Source organism: Mus pahari, chromosome 7, assembly GCF_900095145.1.
Source record: "Mus pahari chromosome 7, PAHARI_EIJ_v1.1, whole genome shotgun sequence".
NCBI classification, from domain to species: domain Eukaryota; kingdom Metazoa; phylum Chordata; class Mammalia; order Rodentia; family Muridae; genus Mus; species Mus pahari.
Window position 1 is genome coordinate 106624717 of NC_034596.1, and position 12778 is coordinate 106637494.

The 12778-nt window shown below is 56.5% G+C and overlaps 1 protein-coding gene across 4 annotated transcripts; it reads left to right on the forward strand.

Annotated features, from left to right (window-relative positions):
• Positions 1-258: 258 nt before the first annotated feature.
• On the forward strand, positions 259-9412 carry LOC110324102 (inverted formin-2). Of its 4 annotated transcripts, none has more exons than XM_029540942.1 (14): positions 259-339; positions 729-831; positions 999-1084; positions 1527-1627; positions 2355-2425; positions 2502-2609; positions 2865-2935; positions 3696-3816; positions 4145-4309; positions 4488-4590; positions 4719-4880; positions 5386-6012; positions 6515-6574; positions 8722-9412. In XM_029540942.1, exons 2-13 carry the CDS (start codon positions 751-753, stop codon positions 6571-6573), a joined length of 1755 nt encoding a protein of 584 aa, XP_029396802.1. In that variant the 5' UTR covers positions 259-339; positions 729-750; the 3' UTR covers position 6574; positions 8722-9412. The 4 variants fall into 4 exon arrangements, with proteins under 4 accessions (XP_029396802.1, XP_029396803.1, XP_029396801.1 ...); XM_029540943.1 differs by having other exon boundaries at positions 6518-6574; positions 8722-9367; XM_029540941.1 differs by lacking the exon at positions 8722-9412 and adding an exon at positions 6097-6178 and having other exon boundaries at positions 6518-7269.
• The last annotated feature ends 3366 nt before the right edge of the window (positions 9413-12778 follow it).

The window sequence follows — 12778 nt, forward strand, 5'->3', positions numbered from 1 at the left end:
TGTGTATGTGTGTGTATATGTGTGTGTCTGTGTGTATATGTGTGTATATGTATGTATGTGTGTGTGTCTGTGTGTATATGTGTCTCTGTGTATGTGTGTGTGNATGTGTGTATGTGTATGTGTGCATGTGTGTATGTGTGTGTGTCTGTGTGAGTGTGTGTCTGTGTGTGTATGCATGTATGTGTGTGCATATGAGTGTGTGTCTGTGTGAGTGTGTGTGTGTGTGTGAGACATCCTCTGCCCACCCTCCAGATACCAGCTAAATGGGGGTTTCTAGGTCACTTTTCTGGACTCCAAGAAGAGCCTGAACCTCAACATCTTCCTGAAGCAATTTAAATGGTGAGTGAGGGAGTGGTGTTGCTGCCAAACTCAGCCCCAGCGGAGCAGCCAGCTCTGCCCAGCATCCCAGCCCTGCCCAGCAGTGCCCTCTGCAGGCTGGCCAGGTCCATGCATGCTCCATCCCCAGGGCAGGAGGCTGTGGGTAGCTACCACGTCTTCTCTAAGATTCCGACATGCCAGAGTACAAGCAGTGCCTAGAAGATCACTGATAGACCATAGGCAAGCTGTGGCCAAGTCAAGGGAAGACAGCCCTGCCTCCCAGTCCCCAAACCCTTACCTAAGAGTCCCTCCAGTAGCTCCTCGGGTGCCCACCAGCCACCCCCATCTCTAAGCATGGCAGGAGACTGGGAGATTCCGAGTTTCTTGACCCCTGCCCTCCCCATCTCCAGTTCCAATGAAGAAGTCACCGGCATGATCCAGGCTGGAGACACCAGCAAGTTTGATGTGGAGGTTCTCAAACAGCTCCTAAAGCTCCTTCCAGAGAAGCATGAGGTGAGCCAGGGCCCTGATCAACCCAAGGAAGCAGGGCTAGCAAAGACCTGACCCACCTCACCCCAGTGGAGACCGGAGGCTAGAGCCCCATGGAGCTTCACGAGTTGCTGAGGCAGGCAGGTACCAGTCGGGCAGATGGCTGGTTCCTACATGTGGCCCTCCTGCAGATTGAGAACCTACGGGCGTTCACCGAGGAGCGAGCCAAATTGTCCAATGCTGACCAGTTCTACGTTCTCCTCCTGGACATTCCCTGGTGAGCATGGCAGCCCTGCGATCCTGCTTAACCCGTGAGGAAGGACAGGTGGAGAGAGTAGGGCAGGAGCCGAGCTTGGTGGGTCAAGAAGGCAGCTGTGTCTAGAACAGGGTCCCTAGGGCACCGGGAATGAGTCATCTGGTCTGTGACGTCTAAGCGTTACTCCTGCTCCTAAGCATTGCTCCTGCTCCTCGGCCCCTCTCAGAGCAGAGGTGAGGCCTCCTACACCCTGAGGCCAGAGACTTCCTGAGAAGCCCCAGGCGTCCTGAGCTACTACCAAGTTCCCCGGACCTGATTTCTGTCCTGGGCACAGGCCTAGGAATGTAGATGTTCTCAGCCCAGGCCATGGGGACCCTCCCTCAGCCCACCCACCAAGGGCAGAGCGTGTTCCCAGTGGCAAGCATGGTGCAACCTCCAGGCCCTAACCCCCTCTGTGCACCAGCTACCCGCTGCGGGTGGAGTGCATGATGCTGTGTGAGGGAACGGCCATCGTCCTGGACATGGTGCGGCCCAAGGCCCAGCTGGTGCTCACCGCCTGTGAGAGTGAGTGGGGCCCAGAAGCCTACGGGGCTGGGAGGGACGGGCCTTCCACGTGTGTCAGCCCCTGCCGGAGCCATGTCACGATGGCCACGAGAGCTAGTGAGGTGCCGACTTTGCCACCAAAACCCATGGTCACCTGTGCTGCGGCTACACACACACACCCACACACACGGTCCTATACACTCACTCATTGCACACTTGAGTGAGGGCACAGCATGCGTGCATATATATCTGTATACAGCCACTCAGACACACAGAGTCGCAAGGGCGTACATACACTCACAAGTATACATCCGCCTTCTGTGAACAAAGAATGGGAGAAACCTGCTTGACCACAGTCCAGGGACACAGATAGGCTCACTTCTCTCATGAACACAGCACGGGACATCCCTGCTCCCATCTCAACCGCTGCGCTGGGCGGGTCCTCTCTGCCACCCATGGGACAGGGTCCCCGAGAACTTGGGGGGGCGGGGTGCCACAGATTGGAAGAAGCTTCTGTAGCATTCCAGAGTCCTCACCCAAGGTACGTGGTAATGGCCATACACCTGCTGGAGCTGAGGGTCCAGCAGATGTGAACATTGCAGGAAGTATTCCGTGTCCCTACACCTGTCGATGGTGAAGGACCATAATCCCACATAGCCCCTTCCCTTCTGGTGCTGGGATGGGCCTGGGCACCCCCGGGATACCCGGAGGCTTCGGGCCTTCCTTCAACCCTGCTCATCCATCGCAGGCCTGCTCACCAGCCAGCGGTTGCCTGTCTTCTGTCAGCTGATCCTCAAAATTGGGAATTTCCTCAACTATGTAAGTCAGAGCTGTCCTGCGGCCCGCCTCCCACCATACCCCGAGAGTCAGGGGGCTCACTCCCTGTCCCTCGCAGGGCAGCCACACGGGAGATGCAGATGGTTTCAAGATCAGCACTTTGCTGAAGCTCACAGAGACCAAGTCCCAGCAGAGTCGCGTGACGCTGCTGCACCACGTGCTGGAGGTGACCTCTGGGGGACGAGTCGGGTGGGGTGGGGTGCTCCCCGTGGCTATGTCTACTCCGTCCTCAGGCCACTGCCCGTCCTCTGCAGGCCTTAGCTACCACCGTCCCCATACACATTGGGACAGGCTCAAGCGTGATTTAGAGGCCCCGGGAGGGTCAGAGGGCTGGGGTGGGAGTTCTACTCAGGACAGTGCAGGGTGATATCCTGCACAGGCTCAGGACCAACGGGGATCTTACTGGCACACTGTGTTATAGGAAGTGGAGAAGAGCCACCCGGACCTCCTACAGCTGTCCCGGGACCTGGAGCCGCCCTCTCAAGCTGCAGGGTGGGTGTTCCTACCAGCCTTAGCAGCTCAGGCGCTAACCTCTGATTCCAGCCTCCTCAACGGCAGGGCCTGGTAACAGCTAAAGCCTAGCCCTGTGCCTCAGGACCACTCCAAAGATGCTGACGTTCACGGTGGGACAGGACTGTGTCAGCTATAGCTGTTAGCTGTGTGACTTAGATCAGAGTGTGAAGCCCAGAGGGGATGGGGTGACCGTCTGGCACAGCCTCTCTACAGAGTGAACCTACCTCACAGCAAAAGCCAGGTCATGCTAAGTCACGCCAGCCCACGGTGCAGATGAGGAAGCTGAGGCTTGGGAGTGGTGTCTTGGCTCTCACCACCCAGCAAGCAGGCGAACACCGGTGTTCGCCTGCTGAGTCTGTGCTCCCATGTTCCACTGCATCGGGAACTTTGAGTTCAGCAGCTGCTAGGCCTTAAGGCTACTTAGGCAAGAATGGAAGTGCGCCCAACAGCTTTGCTAGGGTATGCCCCATATGACACAGGGCCCTGTTCTACAACGAGGGACCAGCATCTTGACAGGACTGACTGAGTGTCACTAGAACAGGCACCTAAGCATACAGGGCCCCCCTCAGGACTGACTGGCTCCTGGAACCTGCAATGCGAAAAGTGTGAGGGACCCAGGGCCCACAGCGGGCTGTGTGAAGGGGCCTGCGTAGTCTTGGGGACGGTCAAGGGCCCGTTGTGACCACTGGTCCGCTGATGCCTGATGATCCCACCCATCTCACCTCTCGGTGCCTTTCAGAATCAACGTGGAGATCATCCACTCAGAGGCCAGTGCCAACCTGAAGAAGCTTCTAGAAGCAGAGCGGAAGGTGTCCACTTCAATCCCTGAGGTGCAGAAGCAGTATGCTGAGCGCCTCCAGGTAAACCAGCAGAAGAGAACACTCCAGTACATTCCGTGGGGGGGCTCAGATCCTGGGATGTCCAGAGATGTCCGGGGATGTGCAGAACAGTGGATGGGTGAGCAGCTCTGCTGGGGAACACAGGCCAAGCAGACAACAGCCTGAATCAGCAGAGCAGCCCTCAGGCTCCTCGGTGGGCTCCCTGGCCCTAGGCCGAGGCTCCCAGGAACACCCAGCGTGCCACAGACCCTGTTCTACATGCAGACCTCTGCCCAAGGGTCCTGTGCCTAGGGCTTCACCAGCATTCTCCTCTGACTCACTTGATGGTGACTGAGATTTATGTCCCCAGGCCAGCATTGAGGCCTCTCGGGCGCTGGACAAGGTGTTCGACGCCATTGAGCAAAAGAAGCTGGAGCTGGCTGACTACCTGTGCGAAGACCCCCAGCAGCTGTCCCTAGAGGACACGTTCAGCACCATGAAGACCTTCCGAGACCTCTTCACCCGTGCCCTGAAGGTGTGTGGTGGGCCCAGGGGGAGTTGGGTGATGCCTGAGACCGGAATGGGGTTCCCAGCCAAGCCAGGCAGAATCTGCCCCTTTGTTCCCAGCTGTGGCTAGGTACGCCCCATGTGTCCTTGGTATACCCACTGAGGGTCACTGGGTTGGGTGACGAGGCTCCTGTCTGTCTGAGCAGGAGAACAAGGACCGGAAGGAACAGATGGCAAAAGCGGAAAGGAGGAAACAGCAGTTGGCGGAGGAGGAGGCCCGGAGGCCGAGGGACGAGGACGGGAAGCCTGGTGGGTCTCAGGGACAGGTGGGACCCAGGTGGGGCTGCTGGCCTTCCTCGCCCAAGCCTAGCAGGGGTCCCTGGGGTGACCTCCGGATCTCTGAGTTGCTCTCTAAGGTCTGTGGCTCTGCTCTGCAGTCAGGAAGGGGCCTGGGAAGCAAGAAGAGGTGTGTGTCATCGATGCCCTGCTGGCCGACATCAGGAAGGGCTTCCAGCTACGGAAGACAGCCCGGGGCCGGGGAGACACTGAAGCAGGTGGCAGAGCGGCCCCCGCAGATCCTCCGAAGGCCACAGAGCCTGGTGAGACCTGAGCCTGTGACCTCCCCACTCCCTCCCACCACTTCCACCTGTCCCTGCCTCTGAGAAGCCCTCTGGGGCCTGGACCTTTGGGGCCCCTTACACTGCTCTGGAGATGTTTGGGGGGAGGGTCTAGGTGCCATAGTAAAGATCCAGTTGGCACAACTCTGAAATTGGCCTATGAGAGGACTGTGCCTCTCCTAAACATTGTCATCTTTGGGTGGCCAGGGGATGTGAGATTGGAGGTCCACTGCTGGACACCCCTGAGTTCAGGGCTTCACTACTGGGACTCTAGAAATGGATGGTTTTTGTGGCCCTTTGGGTGTCCTCCTGTCCTCCATGTGTGGCTAGACTGAAGATACTGCCTTCCCTTGGCCCATAAGAAACCATGTTGGGGGGGGGGGGGCTCCTGAGACTGAAGTATAAGGGTCAGGAACACTTCCTGAGTGTGATCAGAATGCCTAAAATTCTGGCCCTTGCCCTTACTGACACATTCCTCTACCCACAGCAACTGCTAGCAATCCTACTCAGGGCACAAACCACCCTGCTTCAGAGCCACAGGATATCACAGCAACTGACGAGCCACAGGGCTGGGACCTTGTGGACGCTGTAACCCCCAACCCCCAGCCCTCCAAGGAGGAAGGTGGTCCTCCAGCCCTGGAGAGGCGCTCCTCCTGGTATGTGGATGCCAGTGACTTCCTGGACCCTGAAGAGACCCCGAATGCCCAGCCTTCTGAGGGGGTCTGGCCAGTGACTCTGGGAGAGGGTCAAGCTCTGAAGCCCCTTGAGTTCTGTAGCAATAAGCCTCCTGGAGTTGAGAGCTCGCACCAGGACGCTACGGATCCTGAAGCCTTGTGGGGTGTCCACCGAGCCGAGGCGGACAGCACCAGTGAGGGACCAGAGGATGCAGCTGAACGAGATCAGAGCACCCACCTTCCCCGCACAGGCCCTGGGGAGGATGAGGATGAAGAGGACACAGCTCCAGAATCTGCACTCGACACGTCCCTGGACAGGTCTTTCTCTGAGGACGCAGTGACAGATTCCTCAGGGTCTGGCACCCTCCCCAGGGTCCAAGGCCGGGTCTCAAAGGGGACAAGCAAGCGGAGGAAGAAACGTCCCTCAAGGAACCAAGAAGGTAACTGGGAGGCGGGCGTTGGTAAACAAGGCTGGGGGACAGCTGGGTCTGACCATGTGGTTAAAGTCAATTGTCCCACAACAGGGCCTGGGACCTCTCCCTGCTGTCCTGGTCCCTCCCTTACCCCTGCGGGTCCTACGGGCTCAACCAGCATCCAGGAGAGAGGGTGATTCAGTGGGGCACAGCACTTCACACAAGGGGGCAGCTTTGGGGGCCACCGCCTGCATCACTCACCTGCAGATTCCTGCCTCCACACCCCTTCTGCGGGGAGTGGAGCTGGGTAGTCCTCGGCTCTTGCTGCTGCAGGGTGGTCTGACATTAAGTTCCTGATTGCAGCTTCCTTTGTCACCATGACCAAAGAATCAACTTTGGTCTGGTGGTTAGTTTCTGACCCTGACCTAGTGTGTTGGCACGGCTAGCCTGGCCCCCACAGACCCCACCACCCTAAGTCCAGGGCTGCCCCGGATGCTAAGCTGATGAGTGTGTTTCCTTTATTTGAAAGCAGAGTTTGCCCCTGATTCTGATGATATTAAGGCAAAAAGGCTGTGTGTGATCCAGTGAGGTAGGTATGCAGCCTGGCTTGTGTTGACTAATGACGACAGCGGGTTCCGGGGCCTCAGCCTGCTGCCTGGCCCTCCTGAGCACTAACCTAGCTTGTCTCCAGCCCTCCCTCGGCTCATGGTGGTGGTGCCTCTGCTGTGCTGCCCTTGTTAAGAGAAGGCCCAGCTGCCAAGCCTTGCCTGCTCAGGGTCTTCTCTGTCCCAGCTGGACACAACCTCAGAACTGGACTCCAGATGGGCCTCCAAGGCATGGTAGAGAGTCAAGCTGGGCTCCCTGTAGGGAGTGGGACTCCAGGCCTTTGTGGGCACAGTGTGGGCTCTTTGGGGGTGGCTGTTTCTTAGTCCTGCAGAACAGATGGAGGTTGTTCCTATCCGTGTCTCAGCCCTACCCATGGTCAAGGTAACGGCAGCTTTACTAATCCCAGCTCCCCAGGAGACCCTTTCCCTCCACACAGGGCCAGTCTTTCCAACACTACTCTCGATCGCCTGTGGTCCAGGTTATGGTCAAACATAAACCAGAAAAGACTGCACGGAAATGGGTGTGCCGAGCGCAGATGCTGCCAAAGGCAAAGGGGCAGGGGCCTCCCCTCCCTGTAGCCAGGAGCAGAGCTGGATCCGTGTAGATGCCAGGTTGTCTTAGTCAGTGTTTAGTTACGTGAACAGACGCCATGACCAAGGCAAATCTTATTAAAAACAAACAAACAAACAAAAAAAAACAGAAAAACAACAACATTTAATTGGGGCTGGCTGACAAGTTCAGAGATTCAGTCCAGAATCATCTAGGCAGGAACATGGCAGCATCCAGGCAGGCATGGTGCGGGAGGAGCTGAGAGTTCTACATCTTCATCTGAAGGCTGCTAGTGGAAGACTGACTTCCAGGCAGCTAGGATGAGGTTCTTAAGTCCACCCGCAGTGACACACCTACTCCAGCAATGCCACACCTCCTAATAGTGCCACTCCCTGAGCCAAGCATGTACAAACCATCACACAGGTCTTCCTTATATGGGCCATGGTGGGTCTTCTGGGCTCTACTCATGGCAGGACAGCCAGGGCCAGTATGTGACCCAAGACCTTAAAGATGCATTTGGACCAGCTTGGGGCCCTGTTCCGTGGCCAGGAACTATGGATGGAGGAAGGCCTGGCTAGGACAACAAAGTCTGGCCCCATCGTGAGCTGTGGGAGCCTGGCCAGCACAGGGACCCTGGGTCTGCCGGCCCGGCACTCCAAACTGCTGGCCACTGGGCTAAAGTCTCAGGTTCGAGGTACAAGGCTGCGGTCTGTTGGTGCCTTGTAGGCAGGAGCCCCAGGGAGCTCAGAGCACGAGTTTACCGTTACTCTTGGTCCTGCCTGCGCAGTGGTCTTCCCTCGTTTTTCTCAGTACTGTTGACCCTGCCATCTGGACTGCCCCATTGGGCAGTGCATTTTGATGAAAGCCAGCTCCTGTGTCTCTGGATCAGCAGCCTCTCCATGCCGAGCACCCCTGTTCTAGCTAATCCAGATGCGCTCCCCTCCTGCCTTGGTTGGTTCATTTCCCCGCTCCCTGCAGTGTCCTGATAAAGCTCTGGGGCTCTGGGCAAAGCTTTGACAGCCAACCTCTGCTCTGCAACTCTTCTCTTCCCTCCTGGGCAAATTCTCCAACTCAAGGCTCCAAGGGGGAGCCTGGAGCCCCCCTCACTACTGGTGGTAAAGCAGGGTTTTTAGGCAGCTCAGCAAGTGTTGGGAGCAGGGTTCCTACAGGCTAAGGCTGGTGGCAGTTTCAGTGTGTGGCTGCCAGCCCACGGCCCTCCCTGGTCAGCACCCAGTCAGAGAGGAAGCAGGAAGGACCAAGTCCAGCTCAAAGGACCCAGTGAGGCTGGTTGAGAGCAGACAGTGGGTATGGCTCTGTGAAAAGTAGGTCACTTGGAGCCCACTGAAGACAGTCCACAGCTCAAGGAGTCACACCTGGTTGTGACAGCCTCCGTGACGGCAGCCTGCGGGAATCAGCTTAGCTCCATCCACTCAGATGAATTCTGCAGCCCCAGAGAAGAATCTGGCACTGGAGTGGACCCGGATACACTTCAGGGCCTGGGGATGGCAGTGAGACCCTTCATTGGGCACCTAGAGCTTTCTGACAAAGGCTGCTGTAACATTCTCATTTCCTTCCCCACAGGCCTCAGGTCCAGGCCCAAAGCCAAGTGAGTGCTCTCGTCGGCTCAGCACATCGGTGGGTGCTGGATGTGCTGCCTGGAGAGGCTCATCGGGGCCAGGCTGGGACTGGGCCCCCGAGAAACCCAAACTCTGTGCCTTACCCAGCCAGGAGCCTTGGGCATTGATGCTGGGACCTGCCCTGGCACCCGGGGCCACCTGCACGCTCATAGCCTCCCCGTCTGCTTTTGCAAACTGCTCCTGACCCCCCTATCGCATGCACCACAGGGGTGGACGGGAGCCTCCTGCCTGGCAGTAGGGAGATGGATACAGACACTTGCAATGGGCTGACACATCCCCTCTCCCCCAACCCCCATGGCTCAGTTGATTCTTAGTTGAGTACTGTTTATTCTGCTGTGGCAGAGTTGGGGTTACCGGGGGCCTGAGGGAAGGAATGCTTGTTGGAAGTGCTGTGCGTAGGACCCGGCAGGTAGGCTCTAGGGAACAAATATACAAAAAGTTCATGTGCACAATGAGTGGTGACCAGACCACTGCCGCTGTCATCTCCCCCCACGGTGGGGAACAAGCTGCCCCTGCTCAGCCCCTCTCAGGTGTGCACTGTTGAGTCTGCAGGCCAGCAGGGATTTTAACCAATAAAGAGCAACCTCGTCTGTCATGCGTGTGGTATTTAGACCATTACAATAGGAAGTAACACTGGGAAGGGGTCTGACTCCCCTTCCCCTGTGGCACTGGGGTGATGGACTTAGTGGAGCCAAGTAAGTGGGAGAAAGTCTAGGTGAGAGTGCGTGGTGGGAAGATGGATGGGTGAGCCAGGGGAGGTGGCAAAGGAGCAGGAGAGGAAGCCCAAAGGGCGGGACCTGGACCCATGCATGCTGCCACCCAGCCTGAGTGGTCTCTTGGGTCTGCAGATGCATTCATCCCTGCTCACACTGCCAGCAGATAGGATGAGGCCTGAGGACATGTACTGATGGTCATCTTCAGCAGACTGTCGTCTGCCACCGGAAGAGGGTGAGGGGGGTGGTGAGCTGGATGGGGCATAGCAATATCGCACGAGAGCTTTCAAATACCTGCATGAATATACAGGCTGCGTGAGTGTGAGGCCTGAAGCCAGGTAATGTCCTTGGGCAGCAGTGGATTTGCAGGCCGGGTTTCTCAGAGGCACTTGGTAAAGGCAGGAGGGTCTTACACACCAGGCTCCTGCCAGTGGGGATCCCGGCTCAAGAGGGAAGTAGGGGCCTAGGGCAGGGAGGCCATGTTGGGGCTCAAGTTGCCATCCGTGCTCGGGTACCTGCTGGCCTAGCCCAGTCCCCTGGAAACTGTTATCTGTCTGCCCCTTGGACTTTGGCCAAGGTAGTGTCCCTAAATACTATCCAGGGACCCTGTCCTAAGACTCCCAGGAAGTCCAGTGTCTTAGGGTTTTTATTCCTGCACAAACATCATGACCAAGGAGCAAGCTGGGGAGGTAAGGGTTTATTCAGCGTACACTTCCATACCACTGTTCATCACCAAAGGAAGTCAGGACTGGAACTCAAGCAAGTCAGGAAGCAGGAGCTGATGCAGAGGCCATGGAGGGATGTTCTTTACTGGCTGGTTTGCTTCCCCTGGCTTGCTCAGCTTGCTGTCTTATAGAACCCAGGACTGCCAGCCTAGGGATGGCTCCACCCACAATGGGCCCTCCCATACTGATCACTAATTGAGAAGGTGCCTTACAGCTGGATCTCATGGAAGCATTTCCTCAAGGGAGGCTCCTTTCTCTGTGATAACTCCAGCTTGTGTCACGTTGACACACACCACCAGCCAGTACATCCAGCCACTCCTGGGCCTGGGATCAATGCTGGCCTTCTGCTTACTTCTAAGCCCCTGAGAGTCAGCTGCGGCCTCCTTTCTATGGGTAAACATAGACTCAGCCACTCCCCAGACATCTGTGGAGGTGGTGGTGGGAAGGAGATGGGAACTAAGACCAGACAGGGGCAAGTGGCAGATGGCTTCCCACTGCCATGGTGTGATGGCTAATTTGCATTGTTCGAACCTCACCCCACACTCTGCAAACCTCTTCTGCCAATCGAAAGGCCGTGTGATGGTCAGCAACTATGAACAAAAAGGCTAAAGAGATGGCTCAGCGGTTCAGCACACTGGTTGCTCTTGCAGAGGACCCAGGTTGTATTCCCAGCACCCACAAGGCAGATGACAACCACGAATAACTCCAGTCCTAAGGAGCCTGATGTCCTCTTCTGGCTTCTGTGAGCAACAGGAAAGCAGTCAGGCAAAACACTCATACATACAAAATAATTTTTTTTCAAATTCATGATCCAAGTTTTCCATTACTGAAGAACTGCTTCGTACTCACGAGCATCTACCGTTCTGGCCCTAGCCCTACCATCTGGCTTTCTCTGGATTTGCCCGTTCCAAGCATGCCATATAAATAGAGGTACTGAAAATGTGGCTGGCTGCTTCCGATTGTTCTTGAGATTCATGGGGCAGCACTTCGCAGCTCATGGCTGAGTCACATTGTGTGACCGGCTGGATTGTGTTCCTTTTTCCCATTCAACAGCCTCTGTGTGGGGGATTCCATTTGAGGGCATGTGAACGGTGCTAAAGGCAGGATAGGCGTGGAGTGAACTGTTTATGTCTCTGCTGTGCACACCTAACCTGGGCTGCAGGCTGGGTGTAACTTTAACTTTTTTAAAAGACTTCTCCAAAGCTGCTGCCTTATTCCCACCAGGGATGTTTTTAATTTTTATTAATACTGGCGCGGGAGTGTGTTTGCCACCGCATTCATGGCACGGGAGTGTGTTTGCCACCGCATTCGTGTGGGGATCAGAGGACGACTTCTGAGAATTGTTCTCTCCAACCGTGTGGACCCAGGGAAAAGGTGGCATGCACCTTTTACTATCCAAACATTCTCGCTGGTCCCTTGGGCTATTGCTTCTGCAGCCTAGCTCTGTCTTCTCGCTCTGGAGTGCCCAGGTATTGAGTTGTGAACGGTCTGCTCCTAGGGTGGAATGCCCACCCATCTCTGCAGTCAAACCTGCAAGGCCAGCACCTCACCTGCCTGGGGAGGACCCAGAGCACTGCCTCCCCAGCCATTGCTTTCTGGACGACAGCCTCGTGCCTAACAGACCTGGGAGAAGCCAGCCCAGTGGCAGCTATGAAGCACCTGGAACCCCCTTGCACAGGTTCATGGGTGTCAGACCACGTGCATTGTCTGTGTGGTGGGGTCTCTTGATAACCCAGAGGGAACCATAGGTGGCGCTGCGCCTGCATACCCTCCCTCTAAGCCTAGGCAAAGCTTAGCCGAAGTCACTTGTCTGAGGTCACACAGCTGCAAAGCCAGACTCCACACACACACACACACACACACACACACACACACACACACACACTTAGCTGTGGCTGCTATGCTGCCCGCCATCCCGGGCCGGGCTCACTGAGGGGGTGGGGGTGCTAATTCCGGCTGAGCCTTGTGACTGGCAGGGTCCCAGCTGTTGAGCCTGAGTGAAGCTGTTTTTAGAAAAGCCCTCCCCGTTCACTCTGGGCCCTTGGCTATTTATAGTCTCAGGCTTAGAAGCCACAGTGCCCAGGACCCATCTAAGCCCCCATAGTAGGTCCCTCTGAACCCTAACAAATGCCTCTCACCCAGAACCCCAGGTTCCCCCCCAGGAAAGGGAGCCAGGATTCCTTTCAGGCTTGCAGCAACACCTCCCAAGAAGACGAGGGCAAGCATTAAGGTGACCAAAGTGACATTCAACACTGGCATTCTTAAAGCATAATCTTTCCCACCTGGAGAAAAAGTTCATTAACCTGTGTAACATTCTGCCAGCCTCTCTCCTCCCTCACTCCTCAGAAGCTGCTGTGCCCCATACCCTTCCTCTTACGACCCCCATCTTCTGTTCACCCCTTGTCTCTATTCCTGCATTGGCCTCTGCCTGCTTCACCTTCCCGGCACACCTTCCTGAAAGACCTTGTCAGGTATCCCTGCCTGCCCCAGCCACTGCTCGGGAGATCTTGGCCTGAACCACTAACTCTAGATGCCACCGCTACTCCCTTGCCCCCTCCCCACA

What these genes read in the sequence shown, in the direction of transcription:
- LOC110324102 (XM_029540941.1), top strand. Translation starts at nt 751, where the DNA reads ATGATCCAGGCTGGAGACACCAGCAAGTTTGATGTGGAGGTTCTCAAA. An exon ending in GGTGCTCACCGCCTGTGAGA is followed by an intron (nt 1,628 to 2,354) that starts GTGAGTGGGGCC and finishes CATCCATCGCAG; the next exon opens with GCCTGCTCACCAGCCAGCGG. An exon ending in TTGGGAATTTCCTCAACTAT is followed by an intron (nt 2,426 to 2,501) that starts GTAAGTCAGAGC and finishes TGTCCCTCGCAG; the next exon opens with GGCAGCCACACGGGAGATGC.